We start from the raw sequence: 22,459 nt of genomic DNA on the forward strand, positions 1-22,459 counted from the left end.
AAGAGTCCCAAGACTTACTTTCATCTGCTCCCAAGCGGCTTTACCATATCCTTTAGCCTAATCAGAGAGTGCCCTGGTACCACATCCCTGCATTTTATGATCGTGTCCATAAAGCCTCTTTCCCAGCAAGATGATTAAAGAGCATTTGACAGTCTTACCTATTTCTGTGGCCCCAGACCTATCTGTCAATCACTGCCTTAAATGAAGGCATCATCCAGGCAGCTGGTTTGCATGTGGTAGAGGGAGGGAACTGAAAAACACCTTTGCATGATGGATCTGCCTGCCAACGCACAGCCTCGGGCAGCTGGAGTTGGGCCAATTACACAACTCCCTAGCGGTTTTTCCTTCCGTGGCGCTAATGACAGTCCCTGGTGTGTAGTACAGCTCTTCTATGCTGCTATTATAATGATACCTCCTTACCAAAATCTCATGTAATTAACGCACATACTAAATGACTTTTGGTGGCTTTGCTTTTTAATTAGAAGCAGAGACCTCTGCTTTTGTGTAATGCAGATATCTAGGCTTGGGAATACAGCTGCTGTTATTCACGCTGCATTTGTCTTTTTCTCATACCTAAAAAAAAATCCAGTCAGGACAGAGGGATCGTTGTGCTGGTGGTGGACAGGCACATGAGAAGATGCACTCCCAGCCCTCAGGAGCCTAACGCACAACATTTTCTGTTGCTCTAACTGGTTACAGTCCCTTTGGCTTAAGCCAATTTCATTTTTATACCTCCAGAAAATCGGGATATAATAGAGGTACCCCAAGTAAATAGCAAATGAAAGGAAGAAGTGTGAAGGCAGGGATAATGATCATAAGATTTTGCAGTCTGATGGCCTCCAGAATACAGGCTAGCGTGCCAGTCATGACAATGTTTCTTTTTCGATTTCTCCCAGTTCTTTTGTTTGCATAGCAGCCTCATTTAAATTGGTGCATAGTTCATTTTTCTCGGTAATTTTCAACTTTGATCTCTTTCAATTAAGTTTACGTGTATATTTATTCTGTATTTATTCTAACTTGCAGTAGGTTGTTTTTAAGTGAATGAGCATCGTCCATGATGTGTACTGCCTGAAACAAAACCCCAAGTGATTGATGAAAGTTAGAAAGAGGAAAATACAAAGGAAAGAGGAGGCCTGAGGCCAGCTGGCATTCTGCCTTCTCTGCCGCACGTGCTGAGGCCAGCTTAGATGACACTATTTTCCGTTTCTAAGAGGAGATTTACATCCCACACTTACGGCCAGCATATGTAAAGGAAAGCGCAGGACCCACAGCTCACTTGTCCTCTCCTGTCGTAGCTTTTTGTGGTGTCTCCAGGGAAGCAGATGTGAAGCTGTTCTCTGGGCTGAGGCCCAGGCTGTACCTAACGGAGGGGGACAGCTGTTCCCTGCACCTTGCCAGAGGATGATCCTAATGGTTCCCACAGGCTTGTGGGCAGCCAGCAACATGAAAAACCAGGAAAAACAGCTCTCCAGAGGACACTTGTTTGAAGACATTTCTACAAATAAACTTCCCTGGAGCTAAGTTATAAAAGGAAAATGGAGAGGTTCCCTTCTCGTGCAGCTAGGGCAGTCCCTTTATTGCTGATGTAAACAAATAGTTATCTGTTTAGCCAATGTAAATGTTGGCTTTCTTGCATCTCTCTTTTAGTAGTGTGTAGGGTTGCTGTGGTTTTGTTTTGTTTTCAGGCAGCTGGGTTTGTTTGCTTTGTAATTCTCTCTTTTATTAACAATGCTGTAGCTAGACGGGACATAAAAAGTAAATTGTGTGTTATTCTGAGGCTTGACAGCAGCCTGCACAGGCTGTGTGAAATCTCCTCCTCTGTTCCCCGTCATGCAATAAGCATTTCAGACTGGATTCATGAAGATACTCTTTGATTTTGAGCAGACCCAATTCAGAAAGACAAATCTGAGATCCTTAGAACCTGGCTTTTAGGGATGCTGAGTAGAAGTGGTTCCTTTAGCAGCAGTGCCACCCTACTCTACCGGATTTTGTCAGAGTGATAGTTCAGGCCTTTGCTAGTCTCCTTTAAGGGGTATAAAACCACCCAGGGACAAGGGCCCATTACCCGTCTGGGTGCTGTACCTCCTTGTTGACCACTTGTAGTGCTGACCAGCATGTTGTTTCCTTTTTTTTTTAGTTCCTCAAAGGCCACAGGGTTATTTTCCGGGTGGCTCTTCCAGCTACTAGAAAACTGAGGGCATTCTGTGTGTTCTGGGGTGGAAATCCTCTTTGCTGCAGCACTCCCCAGAACCAAGTATTTCTGCAGAAATCACAGGCTGTGCAGCATTTCTTTCTTTCAGGGATTTTGTGCTGTCCTGCCAGGCATGGCCAGGGACAAGAGCCCCTGTAGCCACCCTGTGTACAACAGGCCTTCTCTGGTTTCTGGAAGACTTGAAGGAAAAGGCATTTCCTTGCTCTTCTCAGTATCACTGATGTAGCACGAGGTTTTCTTGTCACGAGATGGCAGCGCTGTCCGGCCATCAGCAAACCCCAGTGACAGCAGCTGTCCTGCAAACCTGCCCGAAATGGGCTGTAAAAAGCCACTTGGTAATGAATTATTCTCTTCTCTGGTGATGTTGTTGTTGTGACTTTTGAGATTTTCCTAGCAAAAGGGTCTTCCCCAGCAACCTCTGGACACATCAGGCTTAGAAAGAAGCCTCAGAAGTGCTAATTTTCAAGCTTTTACAGAAGCTGTTCGCGCCAGAAGAGCCTGTTGATTTATTGTAGCCTTTAAGCCATAGATCAGGCTGCTATTATACAAACGTAGGGGAAAAGATGGTTCCTGCGCTGTGTGGCTGAAAAATGTCAGTCCACTGTGTTGTGCAGATTTAACTAAATATCGCTGCTTTACTTGGTGAAAAATGCCCTCCTGGCTCTGGATGCCCCAAGGATGAATCCAAGAGAAGCGTTGCTCTGCGTGTGCTGGAGCTTCCATGAGAGAGGAGAACGCTTGGGAAGGAGGGATCCTGCCGGGGGGGTAACCTCGTCTGCTTTGTTCTCCCCAGTGCTACAACTGTGAGGAGGAGGCCATGTACCACTGCTGCTGGAACACGTCCTACTGCTCCATCAAGTGTCAGCAGGAGCACTGGCACGCCGAACATAAACGTACCTGCCGCAGGAAAAGATGAGAGAGTCGTTCATCCCCTAGAAAACCACCCCGATGATTGCTATTCTCAGACACAGCGGTTTTTGTTTCCAAGAAGCCAAAATTGTTTAGAATTTGCTTCCCATTTTGCACCAGCCTTTAAACACTTTTCGTAAAAGAAATTTTGCACAGCAACTTCAAGCTTCTGTTTAAAGCTCCTCCAAAATTTTGTCAGCGAAATGAATTTAACATCTGTGGGAGCAGGTTACTTTAAATAATTTTAAACTAGAGGATTTGTTGCATTTTCAGCAAATTTTAAAACATTTTTAGGTTTTACAGAGATTTTAATCTTTAAAAGCTGCAGATCTAAAAATAAAAAGTCATGCAAGTTTAACAGAAGGAACATTTAAAAACTAGATCTGAATGTAAGGAATATAGAACTGTTTCAGAAAAACGAAGCATACTACCTTGATGTAACATTTATTTCTGAACCTTGTTGAGCTGGTTTTGTTCAGCTTAATTTTACTGTTTAAAGGCATTATCTATTGGTTATACCAGTGGGTACATGATTGAATTTAGGGAACAGGGTTGACACGGCAGGTGCTAGTCCTGCGTATTTTTTCTTAAATATTTCCCAACTGTGTTTTATTTTCATTATTTCTTTTCAATATATAACTTTTATAACAAAATACTAGCTTTGATCTTGTAGTTTAAAATCACAGGGAACTGGGGTAGTCTTTTACTGAGCTGGATCTTAGACAAAAATGAATATTTAAATTTTGAAGTTTGCACATTTCATCTTTGTCCTTACATGAGTGCTTGTTACAAGAATAAGAAAAGCCAAAAAAAAAACAATTAAAAAAACCCAACTACCTTTATTCACATGCGGAATTACGAGGCATACAAATTTCTTTTTTGCGCCCCCTTCAGCCTCCCCAATCCAACCATTTGACCGCCTATGATCTGGTGTCACCTGGTCCATTGTAACTTGATAAAAAGGAGAAAAAGCACTTCAGTTTCACAGAAGCCGTTATGTTTGTAGTAATGGGTCATTGCCTACTAATGAGCTCCATCACTGTACTCAGAATGAAGAATAATGCATGTTAATTTTCTTGTATTAAAGATGCCGTGATTTGTAAAAAGTCTGTATTTTGCCGAATGTCTGGATTAAGAAGCATTACCAATAGGAATGGATCGATAGTTGAAAAATGATTTTCTTTTTGTTTGTTTTATATATAGATATATGAATTGCATCCATGTTCAGAGACAATTTTTTAAATAGATGTAAAGCTTACTTAAATAGCTTTTCTTTTGAAGTGTCTCCACATTTTAGTTTCTTTCAAAGATTGGTCTTAGACTGAGTCATACTCCCATTAATCATCCAGCTATTTTTTGAGAAGTTAGAGGAATAATTTGTAAATATTTATTTAGATCTTTGATATTTATTGAAAGCAATTACATGATGGAACGATGGAAGCTGAAGAATCAGGAGGGAAGCCTTTAAAAAAGTTTTCTCTAGAATTTGTCAGGGTCATTATAAAGACGAAAATATAACTAAGACTTCTGTGAACTACCACTGAAATCCTGATCTTTTTTACTTACAGTGGTGATTTAAGTTAATTGACTAGATACTGCCAAATAATGCCCAAAATGTTGCAGAAATTAAGTGGTAAGTTGATTGGAAAAAATAGTGAGTAGATGGTAACTTGTATTACCACAGTTACATTATTGCCTGATAAATGTGTAATTAACTTTTGTCGCCTCTGTGTTGTGACTGTAAAACACTTCACAACTAAAACTCAATCTTGTTCGATTACTTTACAAGTTCCAAAACTTCGATCCACCCCTATGAAAGCAAGTTATTGTGGAAATATTTTTGGTGTAAAATCATTCCAGAATATGTAATATTTAACTGATAGCTGCATGAAAGTAAGATTCGTGTTACTTTGGCTTTTTTGTCTCTGTTGACACGGTTGCACATTTCCAAGTTACTACAGCGTGAAAACTGTGTGTTTTAAAAAAAAAAAAAAAAGAAAAAACACAAAAAAAAAGATTGTGGCCTGGTTTTGTATAAGTTTTAGGTAAAATTACAATTGATTGTTTTAGGAATCATGATTTAAAATTAATTTTTCTGCAAATCATAAAGCTATATTAAAGTGTTGAGCTTAGCCACTATGCACATTGTAATTATTCATTGTGGCTGTCCAGTTTATGATGCATTCTGGCATTTTGTAAGCTGCTCTGACTAGCAATATATAGAGTCATTTAATGTGTTAACATTGGTTAATAAATGTATTTAAAAAAAAAACGAAACCTCACTGCAAGTGTCGGTGTTGACTTTGGCCAGTTGTCCTCCCGTCGGCGCGTGGCCCTGCCCGAGGCTGCTGGTGTCACTTGTCCTCACCGAGGGACGGGGCTCGGGGGGGGACCTGGTTCCGTGCAAGGCCTTGAGCATCCGACATGGCGCTCGGCACCAAAAGTGAATCTTTTCAGCCCGGTCCGGGCCAGCAGCCTCCGAGCGTTGTGTCCGTCATCTTCGTGGTTTAATTCTGGATCCTGCACTGCTGGCACCAGCGTGGGACTTGCAGCCCCTTAAGAATCATAGAATAATTTGGGTTGGAAGGGACCTTCAAAGCTCATCTAGTCCAACCCGCTGCCATGAGCAGGGACATCTTCAACCTGATCAGGTTGCTCAGAGCCCTGTCCAGGGAATGACCCAGGACGGGGCGTCCACCACCCGTCTGGGCAGCCTGCGCCAGTGCTTCACGACCCTCGGTGTAAAAAATCCCTTCCTCATGTCTAACCTGAAGTTCCCCTCTTTTAGTTTAAAACCATCACCCCTTGTCCTGTCGTAAGTGGCCCTGCTAAAAAGTCTGACCCATCTTTCTTACAGGCCCCTTTTAAGTACTGAAAGGCCTCAATAAGGTCTCCCCAGAGCCTTCTCTTCTCCAGCGGAACCCAACTCTCAGCCTCTCCTCCCCGCAGAGCTGTTCCAGCCCTCCATAGAACAGCAGCGCCGCTCTGCCTCCTCCCCGCTCAGTCACCAAACCCAGGCCCGTGCCCGTTACATATTTTATTAATAAAATAATTTTGTCTGGAGGGACTGAGAGGACTCTATGACTCCGGCTCCAGCCTGAGCACCACAGCGTTTCTCTTACAAATGCAGCCCTGAGAAGCAGCTTGTCTCCCTGTCGCTTATTTTCCAAGTAAGGGCCTGGTGGCAGCCGAGCCCCCGTGCTGGTGCTGCTGCCCGCCGGGCCAGCCCCACAGCCACCCCCAGAGAAACGGCTGCGTGGGGACAAGCTGAGGCAGGGCTGGTTGTCCTGGAGCCCACAGTGACTTCAGGGCCGCGGGAGGGACACGCGGGGAATTGGTTTCTCTGTGGCAATTAAGGATTTCCCTGTGGGAACTGAGACCTGGCAAGAGCTACTAGTCCCAAGGCAGTTGGGGGTGGGATTTAAATATTTAAAGATCCCTCAAAAACTCTTTTATTAGTTTACTATCCAAACTTTTCTGTGCTTACATGACTCATAGTATTTTACCTGAGCATGCAAATTTTATTTCTTCATCTTGATGCAACTCAAATACAAATAACCAGCATAGCGCGTGGATTGCAAATGAATTACTTATCCCAAATCAAGTCAGCAAAGCAGTCTTAAAGACATTATTTGGCTTTTTATTGCTGGCTTTTCCTATTTATAATTATTATTATTATTATATGATTTTAACTCTGGCTATTACTTTATTTTACTAAGGACAAGCAGTGGTTTCTACCTCCTGCTTCCTTTAGGTGGAGCGAGCTGCCCAGCTCAGGGCTTGTTTGCTTTTCCAGATCTTAAACGACCGAGTATGTGAAATATGTTTGGGATTTGTTACCGATAGTTAGGGGCTACCCAGCCAATTTTAGCTTCACTGAGTGAGAGCACATATGCGATCTGTGCATATGTTTTCATAAATCAAATTGGGGGGGGGGGGGGGCGGGTATCAAAACCAGAAATGCCGTTCTTGCATTGTTTCATGTGAAGGAAATTGTATTGCAAGTGTAAAGATCCATCCATTTCTGAGAATAATAGCGCATTTTTGGTTTTAAGTAGATGTTTATAGGTAATGTAAAAGGGAAAAAATCAATATCTTGGACCTTTCAAAATCCTGAGAAAAATGTCATATTTTATCTTAATAAAACCTACTTCCAGACATCAAAAAGCTCAAAAGCACGTTAGACTCTGAGTAATGCTCTTTAAAAAAGAAATGTTGGGTTGCTGAAGGTTCGAAATTTTAAAATCAGAAAGAGAACCCAGAGAAAATCAACTCTCAATTGCCCCTCGTGCTCCCCATGGCCACGCGTGCCCCAGGGCCTCTCCAGTCCCACGGCCCTGGAGCTGGTGGTGAAGTGCGGAAAGACGCCCCTGGGCTTGGCAAACAGCGATGGAGGGGCTGAAATTAAATACGGCATCTGCTTTGCAGATAATTTTTACGTAAAAGGGGACTAATAATTGAAGATAATACAGCAGAAAGGCCGAGAGAACGAGAACGGGCCTTGCTAAAAGGCAGAGAAATGTGTTTGTTTACGAAGCCAACGGCCAGTTTCTGTTAAGTCCCTAGAAGTGAAAACTAAGCTGGCGTAAAGCTTCAATGGAAATAGGATTTGCCCCAGAGAGGTACCTAAAAATAAACTCGAGTTCTGCATAGAGAAGACACAGTGAAGCTGGTTATACGAAACGCTTTACTAGTGTTTGGAAAAGGACTGCTGCAGCAGCAAACAATGTTTATTAATAAAGCCAGGGCATTATTTAAACCACTTGCCTAGAGGGAAAAGCGCCTCTTGCGGCTGTGGGTGCTCGGGACGCCGCGCGCTGCCCTGCGAGGTTCTGCTCCCGCCGGCAGCGTGTGCGGGCCGGCCCTGTGCTGAGCCGCCATCCGCTGCCCTGGGCCTCGGCACCGAGCTGCCGTCCCTTGCAGCAGGTGAAAAACGGCTCCGCTAAAAGCAAACAGGGAACCAGTGCCTTGCACACGGCAGCTCTCGAAGCCCCTGTCATCAGGAAAGAGGGTTTTGCCTGGTGTGGGCCACCCTCACACGCTCAGCTGATCAGGACACCCCGTTAACTGTCCTCCTTAGGAGGGATAAGGGCTGTTTTCACGTGAGAGAGCTGTGTGGGTCTGACGTGCTCTCAGGAGGCAGCGGAGCGCGGCGTCCGAGCCCCAGCGGCACGGGCAGGGCAGGCTGGGGGCTCCTCTGCTGCCCGTGCTGCAGCTCAGCCAAGGAGCAACGCTGGGTCCTTCCCGAAGGAAAAGCACGGCTAGAAGCTCTGCCATGCGCGGCTTATGCACCAGAGAGAGAGAATTTCTTTGGCTGGCACAACACTTGACCAAGTGACGGAGCCTGTCTCTGTCTTTTCACAGGTCTGTAAAGATCACGAGTGCCAGAAAGCCTTTTACTTTTCCCCTGAAGAGATGAAAGACATGCAACTCGGTAATGCAGTTGCTTCTTGTTTTTTTTCTTGCGGACACTGGAGCCAGCAGCATTTTAACTCTGGGCTCCCTGATGTCAGCAGCCGTCGTGGCAATGAGCAAGCTGCTCCGTGCCAGCCGAGCCGCTGGGAGCTGGAGCTGGAGCCCGAGCTGCTGCCCACCCCTCCCCACCAGCATGGCCACTGTGTCCCTGTGCAGTATTTGTATGGGTGCAAAAAAAGACCCCAAGCTTTGGAGTTTGTATTTCACTTTGGTCGTTCGGGGTGATGTTGGGTTTTTGGAGGCTGGAAGGGGAGCAGGAGGCAGCTCGCGCGGCAGGTCCCTGCCGCACCGACACCCTGAGCCAGCTCAAGCCTGGCCCAGTGCAGGAGCCTCCTTTCACAAGCTGTTGGCAATAATAAGCATCAACTGCTGCAGGAAAGGCCCGTGTAGGGAAGGAGCAGCCAGGAATTCAAGCTTAAGAGGTACCGGCCTCCCCGAACTAGGCCAGGCCTGGCACAGTCCGGCCTGGCAAAGCCCAGCCTGGCACAACCCGGCCTGGCAGCCTTTTGCTCTCACAAGCGGCCTGGCAAGGCCCAGCCTGCGCCCGCAGCGCGTCCCTGCCCAGCACCACAGCGGGGCGGCTGGCTCGGCAGTCCCGGGATTGACTGGGGAATTACACATACCCACACCTCAAAAGTCATCAGTGCCACCCCTGCTTCCCTCAAAACCCTGCTCGCTGCCTTTGACTGACAGACCCCGGGGAAGGCTTTACCGCGGTGCCCTCACAGCCACACAGACAGACCCGCCGCCCCCGGGGCAGCTCCACGGCCTGGCAGGAGCTTCTCCCCGGGCATGGCACCCCTGCCCACAGCCTCTCGTTTTAGCAGCAGTCTCCCAGGGGAGGGGGTACACTCTCTGTACAGAATGAGCTGCAGAGATATAACCTATTTACAGGCTTTTCTTGTAACAGTTTGTTCAGAATTCTCTGATTCGGCATTTCCAAATCAAAACTGGATAAATAGAACAAATGCGGTTTACCTAAAATTAAGTCAAACTGCCAGCGAGAGCAATTGTAACCTGCATTTCTGGTTGCTTTCTCTGACAGTTTGGCACGTCCGGGACTGACGCTGCATCCTGACTTTGTCTCTCTCCTGCAGATGCGCTGGAGAACAAAATGGTGCTGTTAGTTGTACGTGACGTGCAATGGAGGCACACGTGTCTGCACGGCAAAAATGCAGCCGCACAGTTTTTGCAGCGAGGCTACAACCCTGTTCTATGAGCCAGCAGAAATGGGAGCATTTTAATACAGATTTTCATTTAAGAAAAATCTGAGTTTTGTTAGAAAATTTTCAAAATTGAGTGATCTCTAATAGTCGTTTTATTATGGCTTAAACCAGCGGTTAAAAGCCTCTTCTTCTGTTAAAGGCTTTGCCCCCAGGTGAAAAATACTTCCATTCTTTGAACAAAAAAATAATTATGGCTGAGACCACACTTCACTTGCTTTTTTCTTTGCAACGAAAGAGCTGTAAGAGGAGGGAAGGGAAGAACGTGAGCGTTCCCCATTCAGTTTTTGCTGGCCCTACACGCTGGCCTGGCAGGGTGTGCTGTGGGTGAGCGGCTCCACCGCCGCTCCCCAGGGCTGAGCAGGCTGTGAGACCCTGCAGACCCACCCCGGGGGTGTCCTCCCCCCAGCCTGAGCGGTGTGCGGTGGGGACATAAGGGGCCATTAAAAAAAAAAAAAAATCCTCCTGTGGGTTTCAGGGAAGTATCCCAAACTAAATGTTTGTGAGCGGCATCCTAGAAATGTTAATGAGCAAGTGTGTCTGCAATGGGAAGTTTAATTCCTTTGTATCTCCTCGGCCACCAGTTTCCTTTGGGCAGTTGTTGGCTCAAATTCTCATCTTGTGAATACCGGCCATGCCATGCTCCACTCTTGACCTTGCTTCGCGAAGCATTATTTTCTTCTTGTATGCGGCTGCTTTTCTTACTCTAGTCTTCACACTTCCCTGCTTCAGTCCTGCCTTTTCCCTGATACAGACCTCTTTTTTTCGTTTTTAGTTTCCTGAACCTTTTTGGTTGGGATAACACAGTTTGGTTGGGGTTGGAAGGGACCTCTGGGATCATCCAGTCCAACCCACCTGCTAACGCAGGGTCACCAGAGCAGATCGCACAGGAATGTGTCCAGGCAGGTTTGAATGTCTCCAGAGAAGGAGACTCCACAGCCTCTCTGGGCAGCCTGTTCCAGGCTCTGGCACCTCAAAGGAAAGAAGCTTCTCCTCATGTTTAGATGGAAAAAATTAAGATGAAGACACCTAAAATGAGGTGCCTGATACCACCGGGTTAGATGACAGTCTCAATTGCTTGACCTGCACCTCCCCGTGCACAACCTTCTCCTCTCTGGCCTTACCGCCATTCTACAACAAATGTTTTTCCTCAACCTGTCCCTCACTTACGGCTTCCCCCGTGGCGTCCTCGTCAGCAGCTCAGCACAGTTCCTCTCTCATTGTCTCTCCCCGGCATGTCCAACCCTTGCCCACGTGCTGCTGCTCACACTTGGAAGCCTCTTCCCTGCCGAGGTGCTTCCACCGGCGTCGTCCCCTCCTTCAGCCCGCCCTGCAGGTCGCTACCTTGTGTGCCGCCTGTCAGCATCCATCTGCCAAAGCGCGAAATTAAAACAAGGTTAACTTTGTGACTTTAGGATCAGCCCACGAACTGGCCATAGCTATATATTTTGCGATCAATTTTTAATATTTTTATTAGATGTATTGTAGGATTCCTGGGGCAAAGACTCTTTCCTCCCCCCATGTGGATCACACAGATAAAATAGTGCCTTGGTTTTGAAGGAATCTTGTCCGTGCAGAGCAGACAGGAGCGTTAAGTGCGCTCCTGGTGCTGGCTTTGACTGACAGGATGCAGCACGACCCGCTTCGGGAACCTATGGTTGATCTCAAATGCCGTGCAGTTTCCAGCAGTGGGACACACGCCGAAAATGTGCAGAAACGGGCCGATGCTGGTTTGCTGGATAAGAAAGGGAAAGCCGCCAGTTCACAGATGTTGATCTCATGAGGTACAGCAAAAATTGGGCAAACCCTGAGAGAATTTTTGGACCAGCTTTAAGGCAACACCCCTCAAGAGTGAACATTAAAAACCCTGGAAAGGATAAACCTGTTTATCTAAGTCATGGTGAGAGTTTTTGGAAAGGTGGGCTGCCAAACAAAGCACTACGGATACCAAAAAATAACACAGGTTGAACTTTTATATTTTATCCCCAAAGGAAATGATTAATTTCTACTATCAGAATGTAGAACCTGCCTACCTTTTCCTTCCTTTTCAAATCTCAGTTTTAAACAAAGTTTTTCTATTAAAACAAACAAACAAGCAATCAGGATTGACTCTTACTCTGGGACAGTGGTGTCCATCCCCACTAGGATGATCTTTCTGGGCTTTCTCTCTCCCCACCGGCCCATCCGGCCCTGGCCCACGCCAGTGCCCAGCCCAGACCCCCAAATCCACCTGCACGCCCCCCCAGAGCCCAGAGCAGGGATCTGTATCCCCGAGGCTGCAGAGACGGGTCTGCAACTGCTCGGTGGCTGCAAAAACCTGGTGAAAGCAGCAGCTCCCCCAGACCCGGCTCTCCTGGGGGTTCGTTCACAAGGCGACTGGTGAGAATTTGTTGTTGATCTCTGTGCATGTTCCCCCTTCCCCGCCTTAGATAGTAATGGTGCATAAAGCAAATATTTTGTGTCTAAAAACACAGACAAAAAAGCTGCTAGGTCTTTTATCAAGCCTTTCTCCAATTCTTACCTTATTAGTATCCACCCGATAATGAATAAATGATAGTGTTCTCTTATTGTGCACGAAATTATTCTTCTAACCCTACTACATTTTTTGATTGTTGAGTCCCCATCAGCTTTTCATCATTATAGCCACCATTTGCCAAAACAATTTTTAAAACGTGTACTTGAAATGTTTTGACCTTTTAAAAGTCATCGCCATTAGCATAAAATGACAAAAGCTTTAATTTTTTTCAAGAAAATGATTTGTGAAACAGAATCAGAAACTATTGCCATTCTGCCTTCCTGTTCCTTCTGCCACCCCTAACTCGCCCTCTCCCTCCCGCACTTTCCGGGTTACACTCTCTGCTCTGGAAAATTGTGGGTCCTCCAAAGCTGCACCCACCTCTTGTGATGAGCAACGTGAAATTCAAGCCATTGGAGATGGGATTTTATACCCTGAACTTCTCAGATGGGCTACCAAAGAAACGAGGACTCAGAATTTCACCCCTTAAAACCACATTTGGAAAATCACATCTACGGGCAAACCTCTTCTCTGGGGATGTTGCTGCTCAGCATGCGGCAGCCAGCTCTGAAATCACGGGATTTTTGGAGTAGGCCAATGGAAATTGGCAGATCTCATTTCCTGGGGGTTTTATCTGGTCGTCCGAGGTTTCCAAATTGCTATGGAGGTTCTACCCCCCAACGTGTGACCAAGCAGTTACGCGTATGTTCCACCGGCAGGAAGCGCCAGCAGGGATGTGACACCTGGATCAAGAACTGAAGCGACTGATTCGCAATATGTCGGCAGCAAGACCTTGCAACAAAAGTGATAAGTGACAAATTTGAGGAGTTTTACAGTACTAATGCTTGTTATTGCTTCTCACAAAATGTTACCAAGCTTACAATAATCTTTACACTTTCAGCAAAAATGTGAACAGTATATTTGAATATATTAAAAAGAATTAAAAAAACATTTCACAAAAAACATTTGTTGCCATATGAAAGTCTTTCAGCAGTAAATGCCCACACCAGTATTTAAACATTGTTAAAAGTATAATGATTTGTACTAATAAATTATGCAACAAGAGAGGTAAACAAAATAAAATTACAGTATAGCTCTCCATGTTCCTCCACTGAGCGTCTGCAGCTCTCAGAAACTCCATTTTAGATGACTAATTAAGAAACTGATATTTTCAGAGCAACAAAAATAAAAGCTTTTATTTGTTCATTTGAATATAAAACAGGCGTTATCACAGATGTACAAAGCGTACTGGTGGTTTAACATACAAGAAAGTCGCTGTCCTTTGCACATAAAAATTTTTGTTTGAAACTGTGATTGGCTGAGTTACATGAATTTCTCTAACCAGTCACCACACTCTATGAAATAACGCTGCTAACATTCAACTGATAAAAGGGACAGTCTTCCCTTGGGTAAAGTGTCAAGCAGGATTAAATATATATAATAAACAAGCACCATGAGGAATCTGCTCCTGTTTGATTAGTTTTGTGTTTAAATGTTCATTGTGTACCCTCTTCTTTTGTGCATGTGCATCAAGTTGATTACATGGTTTTGTCTGACTCCAAAAGCACAAGGTCACAAGACAAACATTTTATACATTCTCATGAATGGTTTATCTACAGTACAATTTCTAATACAGAACAATCCTTCTTTATTGCTCAGTCTGATGGTGCTTAAATGTTTCCTTCCTTTTGCTTGCACAACAAAACCAAAAACTCAGTTTCTCATTTCTCTTAACTCAGGATTTAACCACCACGGATGACAGGTTGCAGAAGAGAGCTGTTATTAACTGCATTTCACAACTGCATTGCAGCTCTTTTATTCTCTACAAATGCAAAGTTGACTTCGTGAAGGTTAAAGTGATGCTTTGAACGACAGCGAGATTCGTTTTGCAGTACTGAGATCAGCGATAGCTGGACTTCACAAGTTAGTTCACACACTGCAATTATGGTTGTAATCAATCGACATCTTGTCTGAAACCTTACAACAACTTGCCATTAAGAACAGATTTTATTCTTTTTAGGGAGCAGAAAATGAACTTGACAAAATATAGGATTGGTCTGCAGAGCATGGATAGGGCTATTCACAGGACGGTGAAGGCGGAAAGGATGGTCTGAAAGAAAACGCGTCTGACATGGCAAGATGCTCTGTACTGTACATGCAGACTAAAACCTCCCTACCTTTTAAAAAGATTTTACACACCCAGCATCGAGACTCCCTTAAACGTGATATAAACATGATTACATGTGCCCTGCACCAATCTTCGTCATGCATACCTGGTAATGAGAGCCAGCACATGAACGTCATTTGGGACAATAAGAAAAGCATTCTTGGACTGCAGCTGGTCAACTCCACTCCTGATCACAAACAGGTCAGTTCAGTTACAACCACGGGAAGGAAGGGGAAGGGTTTAAAAAAAGGGGCGGGAGGTGCAGGGAAGACAACAGAACAGGGGGATCGAACCTCTCTTTTATCCAAAGGTAGTAAAATGAAGGCAGCTGTGATGCATGTTTTCCTACTCGTCTCCCAGGATGGCCTCAGGTCGGAGACCGCGGGACTCCTCCATTCTTTCAACAGGCAGATCGGTTCCTCGGATGTTTTATTCATTTAGGGACTAGTTAGCAGATGCACGATTCGTGCTAAATGGGTTGTAGTGACTGTACGCTCCTCTCTGTTAAGGAATAAATTAAAGACCATCGAAACAATTGTTTCCTGTAAATGTAAACTGGATGCATTGGCCACCGAGCTACGTGTCCTAGCTGAGAGGCGAATTGACAACTCTGTGCAAATAACCCCAAAACTTTTAGCAAAAAACCCCATCAACTAAAACAATGAAAAAAATTGTGCAACGAAGTTCTGCAGCTAGACAACAGTGCTATTCCTCAACCTGCCTTTTCTAAGCCTAACAAGTGTATGCACATGCCAGCACGAATATTTATTGTTGCCTCCATGGCAAAGAAAAGAAAATTATTGTAGTGCATTTTTAGTCTTAAATTCATTCACTGCCTTAAAGGCAGCAATAATTCCACTTGCTGGTATCTAGAGGATTCTTTTCGACAGGGATACTTAGCAATCCAGGATTGCTTTTTTTTTCCGAAAATTTGTGAGTAACATCTGATTATCTACAGTGGGAGACACCATGCAAGTGACAAGTACTGCATTTTAAACTTTAAAATCTTTTGTCATTAGTGAATTTATATTTCATATATATATATTTGATGTGATACTATCCACTCAAGATAATACAACACTTTGTTTTTATATTAGCAAACATTTCAAGAGTTTAATATTCTTGAATGTTTTTTCTCTTTTATAGTTCTAAAGAGATCAAAATAAATTAAACGTTTTGTACATAATTACAGAAGAAGTAGTTAACTTATTCTATCTTTTTAGTTTAGTACAAAGATATTTGCAAGTTCATTGCCGAAATACACCTTATTTATAAATTTCTTCCATTCTTACGCTAACGGCAAAGGCTCTTTGGCCTTTGGGCTTTCAGCATCTCCGACAGAAAGCTGCAAGATTTCTAATTGAGAGGTGCTACTTTGGGTATTCTCCTCGTACCACTACATAGTTTCCTAAGATGTGGGATCTAAAATGGCTTAAGTTAGTAATGGATCTGTATTCATCAGCTTTTTATGACATATTAAAACAAATGAAGAAAATAATTATTCGTATTAGTATGCAAATTGTTTTAAAAGAATCCATTTGGAGGGCAGAATTAAAAAAAAAATCTACTTCAGCTTACTTAATGTAAAATACAAAGCCACATTTACTCAAAAGCATTATTGTCCAATAAGCAAAAAAAAAAAGTTTAAAATGGGCTTTTCCAACACACTGAAGGGCCTTACCCCATAGTCCTTCTTTCCTAAAATTTAGTGGTAAAAGAAAGCATTTCACATTTTATTTCCTGCCAATCGTGACTGCTTTGAAAAGTCGTAATAGAAACAGTTCCATTCTGATGAGTGTCAGCATCTTATCTGCACACTTTTTTTAGTGGACACCAAAAAATTTTATACATCTATAATAAAGTCCATGGAAGCTTTAAGGTACAAGACTACATGTTGTAGGCCACATAGATGGGATCTAGCTGGTCTGCCAAAAATCCATCTCGTAGGTGCATACGTTGTTTCTCTCCACGGGAGTTGATAGGAATTACACCAATGTCCACAACCACCACCACCCCTACAATCAGATAATGTTCCTCCAGGACCACGTTGGTGACCAAAGGAACCAGGTCCAAAGCTTCTTGCTCCGATCCGTCCAGCTCAACTACGACGACCAATAAATTTGTCCAGGTAAACACCGCGCTGGAATGGAAGAAAAAATAATATTAGTGGGGAGGTTTTTTTACGCACTTAGTTTCTTACCCTTTTAATTCCGCCTTGGTTACCTTTTGTTTCAACTTCTAGGGCTCCTTCTGCACGCTCACCACAAAGCAGAAAGAGCGAGAGAAAACATGTCTGCAGGAAGGGGCAGAAGAACGGCCCCACCAGCTCTCACTTCAATATTGCTGCAATACTGAGTACTGGGCTAAACTTTACAGAAACTCGAGTCTAATCCTTGCCTGTCATGTAAAAAGGTTGGAAGACACCGTGCGGTTGCCTCTGCAGCCAGAGAACTGTCACAGCACTGTGGCGTTCATGACGATGTGAGCTATGTGTGGGTAGAGGTGTCTTCTCTCAGTTTTCTGAAGAGCACCCAGAAGAGCAAAGGAAGTTAAAAGAGGAGGCACCAAAAGGAGCGGCAGGAACCTAGTCTGAGCTGAAAAGACTTTTGGGCTAAACCCTGCCCAGCCAAGGGGCGTGGAGCGCTGGGAAAGCCGGCACGGCACACTGCAGCTGCACAGATCCCCGCTGGCTGCGCCGGGGGCTTCGGCACTCGCACGGCTACGAGCCGCCTGGCCATGGCTGGCTGCTGGCCACGCACGCCAGAGACAAGCAAGAGCACAAGAGAGCTGCGATTCTTCTGGACCAATTGCTTTACACAGAAATAAGCAGTGTCTCCATCTGTTTTATTTCAGCTGTGTTTGATTTCTATTGGGTTGAAGGGGACAGGAGTTTTTACATTCCCTATTAACAGGTGAGATGGTCAAGGGAACACCATTATCATCGCTATTGTCTCTTTACTAAGAGAACTTTGTAAGACCCCAAAATTGTGGTTAAGCCCTTGGCTGAAGCAGGTAAATTTTGGTTTCTGCTACTGGGCATCTTTTCTGGCTAAGGAAAAGCATTTATCCTTCCAAATACGGAGGCTGGGAGGGTACAAAGGCCTGGCGTCTGCTTCCCTCCGTCCTCCTCCCCACCTCTCAAACATCTCCAAAGCCTCTGAAGTCTCACAGGAGGTCAGCAGGACCGAGGCTTCACAAAGAGCAATCTCATTCTTCTTCTAACTATTCCACAGCATAAATAATAATATTCTACACGTGTAACTCATACATCAAGCTTTGCCCTCCTTTACCTTATAAAATCAGGGGATAATTTCCCAGAACTGTCTTTCGCATAAGCACCTGAAAGTTAGAATATATTATATATATAAGCCAACTTCAAAAAGAGCTACTTACCCTAAAGTCAACGCTTGACTGAGACAGAAGTGCACTGGTTTAGCCTACTAAGACAATTCTGAAAACCCTGTTCTTCGGAAGCCTATCTTACTTTGTCCAAAAGTTAGCTGCAAAAATGTGCACTATATTGATGCTTAACAGAATGGATTTTAGGAAAAAATGTACTTACTATTTAAGAAAATTTCATTTTCGGATCCTGCCAAAGTACTATTCGATTGAATTCTTATGTGCTTATTGATCTGGAAAACTAATGGGTAGCCAAAGCAAGGCTGTGCAGGCTGCTTTTGACTTAGTATTGCTATGAAATGAATTTTAATTTGTAATTCTGTTTTCACAGACTTTCTATTAAGTTTTGATCGATGCTGAATGTTAACAAAGTGATGTAGCACCCTGCAGAGGTGACCATCTCCAGAGAGGTCCTGGAATTTTTACAGATTGCTGTACAAACATCTAAATTAGTATGATATGTATCCTAATAGAAAAGCCCGAGGAGGTCTTATTAAAATATAAGTTAGCACTTGAAACCATGTCTTAAACCTACTGTTAGCTTGTTACTTGAGAAAGCAATTAATGGCAAGGTTCAGGAGCTGGTTCCTAACACATAGCTTAGGAGAAGTTAGTTTGAGTTCAGAAGATGAATATCCAAAACCTTCGTGAAGCTTTGATGAAGTGATTTGAGCCAGTGACACTCCTAAGAGAGTTTCAGTTTAATTTAAAACTCATTTCATATGTCATGATTCTAACCCACTGGTGACAACTCTAAGTAAAAGCAAGTATCGCCCTTTATGTTCTCACCAGTTGAGATGAAGATATATTGTCCAGCCTGTATCACCTATGAATAAACTAACTTTCTAGCCCTGATGAATAAAAACAAAGAAACAAAAAAACCAGGGACTCAGGAAGGCTGCACGTTCATAAGAAATAAGGAGTCACACCTAACAGGTGCAACATGGCCAATGCACTGAGCTGGGAACAGCCCCTCCTGCTGCTTCCAACCCAACAAATGCTTCAGGAAAAGCCAGGAAGTTGTTGAAACACCTCCAGAGAAAGAGGCCCTTTCTTCTCCTAATGTCTCCTGTAGCTTCATCCATTTGTCATTAAGCAGAGGGAGAAAACCACTTCTTAGCAAACTCCAGGAAGCTACGTGCTGTTCCTCCTTCAAGGGTTTGAAGTTTAAATGAGTCAACTATGTGCTTTAATTAAAACACATACACATACATTATTTCTTAAGATATTGTGCAGTATTAATAACACTTTCAAAATTGGCCTGGTGTAGCAATGCATCACAATAAAACCAGACCGTGCCACTCTTTTGCTTGTCACGTATTGAGACACAGGAGGTCCGGAGTCAGAGGCTGTTGATTTTGTGCTAAAATTTCTTAAGAGACAAGAATAATTTTAAATGACCTTTTAGATCTGATCCGCAATGACAGAAGTTGCACGGCAGGACCACGTCAGTCAGCAAGTCATCATTTCCCTCAGCAGTGTTAAATGCGACACAATGAAGGTGTGTTAAGCTGAGGCTATCTTTACGATCTGGACACACCCTGTACTTTTTGTTTGCAACAGGTATCGATGCAGTTAAATCCTTAATGGGTCACTGTAGCGGAAATAACAGCTGCCTCCACAAGAACGGAGGCTTGTGTCCCCATCCAAAGAAAGGCATATACAAAGCACATATATTATAAAAAGAAAGATTTGACTGGCTATTATTTTGTCAAGGAGTGTTTCACAAAGACAAGAGAAGTTAAGTGAGAAAACACAAGGACGGTCAGGACTAGGACTATGAATGAAAACTCCATGAAGGTGGCTTGAGAGAGCAGAGCACCAGTTGGGAAGAGGTTGGGAACTGTGAGCAAACCAGGTGCTGTCCCTCTGAACCGCTGCCTGTCCATTTTCTGCAGGGCCAACATCAGAGAAACATCGAAATCATCAGCAGTCTTTCTTCTTTGAGGAAAAAACCAACCCTGAAGACTTTCAATTTTGGTCTTTGGACAAAGGGTAGCAGCAGTACAGCGTGTTTTCTGAAATCTCACTCAAGTGCCTTGTACATTATCACCCCACTACTGGGCAGGGTGAAGGCACTGAGAATTACCTGCATGTATTTCTACCTTCTCACAGAAATTCAGTGGTCTTTTTCTTCGGTCTTCCCAGCTTAACCCTTTCCCAGTTGCCACTATCCCACTCAGGATTTCCAAGGTAACGGAAGGAAAAGGATTCTCAAAATGCTCTCAGTGGTCTTGAAAAAAGGAACATAATTTAAGCATTTTCGGCCACTAAACCCCATGATTTCTGCAGTGTGATATGGCTACATTCGCTGCCCATGACCTCCCACTTTGAGGACACGCAAATCTCTGACAAACAGGTACTGCTGAACACACCAATGTATGAAACTGTGACCATCTTATAATACAGCTGTCCCTAAATAGCTTGATCTGAAAACTTTCCATCCACTCCTGATATCGATCTGACACATTTTCAAGGAGAATTTCACAGCATCCTTAAAGTATTCACACTGGTGTGTATGAGGACACAGGATGTGTCGCCCTGTGCAATGGCTCGCTGGCACAAGACCACACCAGCAGGGATGGTGCTCTAGGGAGGAGGCAATCAGGCAAAAACCTGTTACAGTCAGCCACACAATTAACTGCCTTCATTTTAACAGATAGTTAAGAAAAAAGCAAGGTGTTTCGACTAAAGAAACCAATCTGGTTGCTGTGCTTCACTATTAAGTTTACTGCTCCAGGCCACACTTTTGCAGCCAAGACTGAAAAGAAAAATGGAGACTCAGATCTTACACTCATTAAATTGCTCTGGGTGTTGCGACAGGTTCATTTTGGTTGAAAGGAGAAGAGCTGAGCTGAGGTTATATCAAAACAAACAACTACCTGACTCAGTCTCTGATGCAAGAATAATGAAAAGCAATTTGTTCTTATGTCAGCCTCAAGAAATGATTACCTGCTCTATGCATTTGATGATGTGATACATTGATTATGACAACATCATTATTAACTCATTGATTTACTGCTTCAATTTCCATTGTGACCTTGATTTGATCACTGCTTGACTTATTAATAACCAATTCAAAAGTAACAGTGTGTTCACTAATAAAGTTTATTAGTGTGTTCATTTATTTGAAATGTTTACTTGCTTACTCCTTCCAATAGCAACACTCCTGAAGCTTGAACTGACAGCAGTTTGCTTTTCCTGGTTAGAATATAAATCTCAAATTCCAAGAAATGGGTACTGACCTACCTGAGAGCTGCTTGGGTATCTCAAATTAAAAGTTTAATCCTTCACTTGAACTTAAAACCACACACAAAAAAGAAACATATTGAATGCTATTAGAAGAAAAGAGTCCTTCTTGATCAAATCTGTTCATGAAAAGTTTCATCCTAAGGACGTATTTACAACTGGGTTATAAATCCTGTAACCATCCTGACAGGCCACTTCCTTGATCAATTGCAACATCCAAGAAAAAAACCCAGACATTATAGATATTTCAGCTTTATGTAAGGGCCCTGGTGTTACATAATCCTTACCATTCCGTGATGCTCTTGTGTGCTCTAATTACAGAGGTTTCAATATCGATCGGATGGTATCTCATCCCTCGTAACTCCATGGCTTCATCTAATGCACCCACAACATAAAGTGCATCATGGCGTTCTGGTTGTAAGGAAAAAAAAAAAATAATGATTCTGTTCTCCTGTACATTAAATTACAAAAATGTTCACATTAATAAAAGAGTAAAATAAATATAACATTTATAAGTTATCCTCAAATTTCTGAAACCTCAAAGTGATTTCCGAACTAATGAGAATTTTCCATTATTGAAGTGCAACGCAGAGCAGAAAGCAGAGGCACTATTCCCATTTGAAGAAGAGAAAGCTGGTAGTCTTTATCCAAAGACAGTGGCATAAATTCCTGTTTTCCCTGTGGATGCAGAACAGACTCATTCTTTTTTAAGGTGCCCTAAATAGACAATAAACTCCTTGTTTCTCTTTCTTCTGACAGAGAAAGGATAGATTTGACCCTAACAGTATGTTCTTCCAGTAGCTTTGAGCTGGTCCGTACTGATATTTAAGGTGCCTTACAAAGGTGTTTATCAATAAACTAGAAATACGTGCTATGTGCCAGATAGCAAATTGCTCACTTAGACAAATGGCACATTCTGAAGCGCTATGCTCTTATAGCACAAATTTTTATTGACTGAAGAAATAAATGAGGCTGAAATGACACTTTTTAAAAGATATTAGGCTGATAATAAATGACTGCATGTTATCCATAAAGAAATAATATTCACTAATAGACTTAAAAGCAGATAACTGGCTCTTTTTACATTAATTTAGGTAGTTGCATGGTGGTAATGTAATGGCAATATAACCTCTACCAGTAATAAAGGGCAGAGAATTTTCTGCACTGGGAGCTAAAAGCAGGAGGAGAACTGAGACTTAGTAACTCTTTGCCAGAGGAAGATTTAAGCCATTTTGATGCTGAAGTTGCAATATCCTCAGAAAATCCTGAATTTTCTCAACGCTGGGCTATCATTATGAAATGAAAAGAGC

General features: G+C 43.4%; 2 protein-coding genes across 11 annotated transcripts in view; one reads left to right on the top strand and one right to left on the bottom strand.

Moving 5' to 3' along the window:
• The window catches only part of ZMYND11 (zinc finger MYND-type containing 11), a 107,576-nt gene extending 102,188 nt beyond the window's left edge, over positions 1–5,388 (top strand). For all 4 annotated transcript variants that reach the window (XM_065629015.1, XM_065629017.1, XM_065629016.1 and 1 more), the window contains one exon: positions 3,006–5,388. In XM_065629015.1, the coding sequence (XP_065485087.1) occupies positions 3,006–3,128 (123 nt within the window). In that variant the 3' untranslated portion in view covers positions 3,129–5,388. The remainder of the gene's footprint in view (positions 1–3,005) is intronic.
• Positions 5,389–13,346: 7,958 nt separating this feature from the next.
• DIP2C (disco interacting protein 2 homolog C) overlaps positions 13,347–22,459 on the bottom strand; it is a 323,874-nt gene continuing 314,761 nt past the window's right edge. For all 7 annotated transcript variants that reach the window (XM_065627299.1, XM_065627298.1, XM_065627302.1 and 4 more), the window contains 2 exons: positions 21,437–21,560; positions 13,347–16,641 (listed from right to left, as the gene is read on the bottom strand). In XM_065627299.1, coding sequence (XP_065483371.1) covers positions 16,389–16,641; positions 21,437–21,560 — 377 coding nt within the window. In that variant the 3' untranslated portion in view covers positions 13,347–16,388. The remainder of the gene's footprint in view (positions 16,642–21,436; positions 21,561–22,459) is intronic.

The sequence above is a fragment of the Caloenas nicobarica genome, chromosome 2 (assembly GCF_036013445.1).
Source record: "Caloenas nicobarica isolate bCalNic1 chromosome 2, bCalNic1.hap1, whole genome shotgun sequence".
NCBI classification, from domain to species: domain Eukaryota; kingdom Metazoa; phylum Chordata; class Aves; order Columbiformes; family Columbidae; genus Caloenas; species Caloenas nicobarica.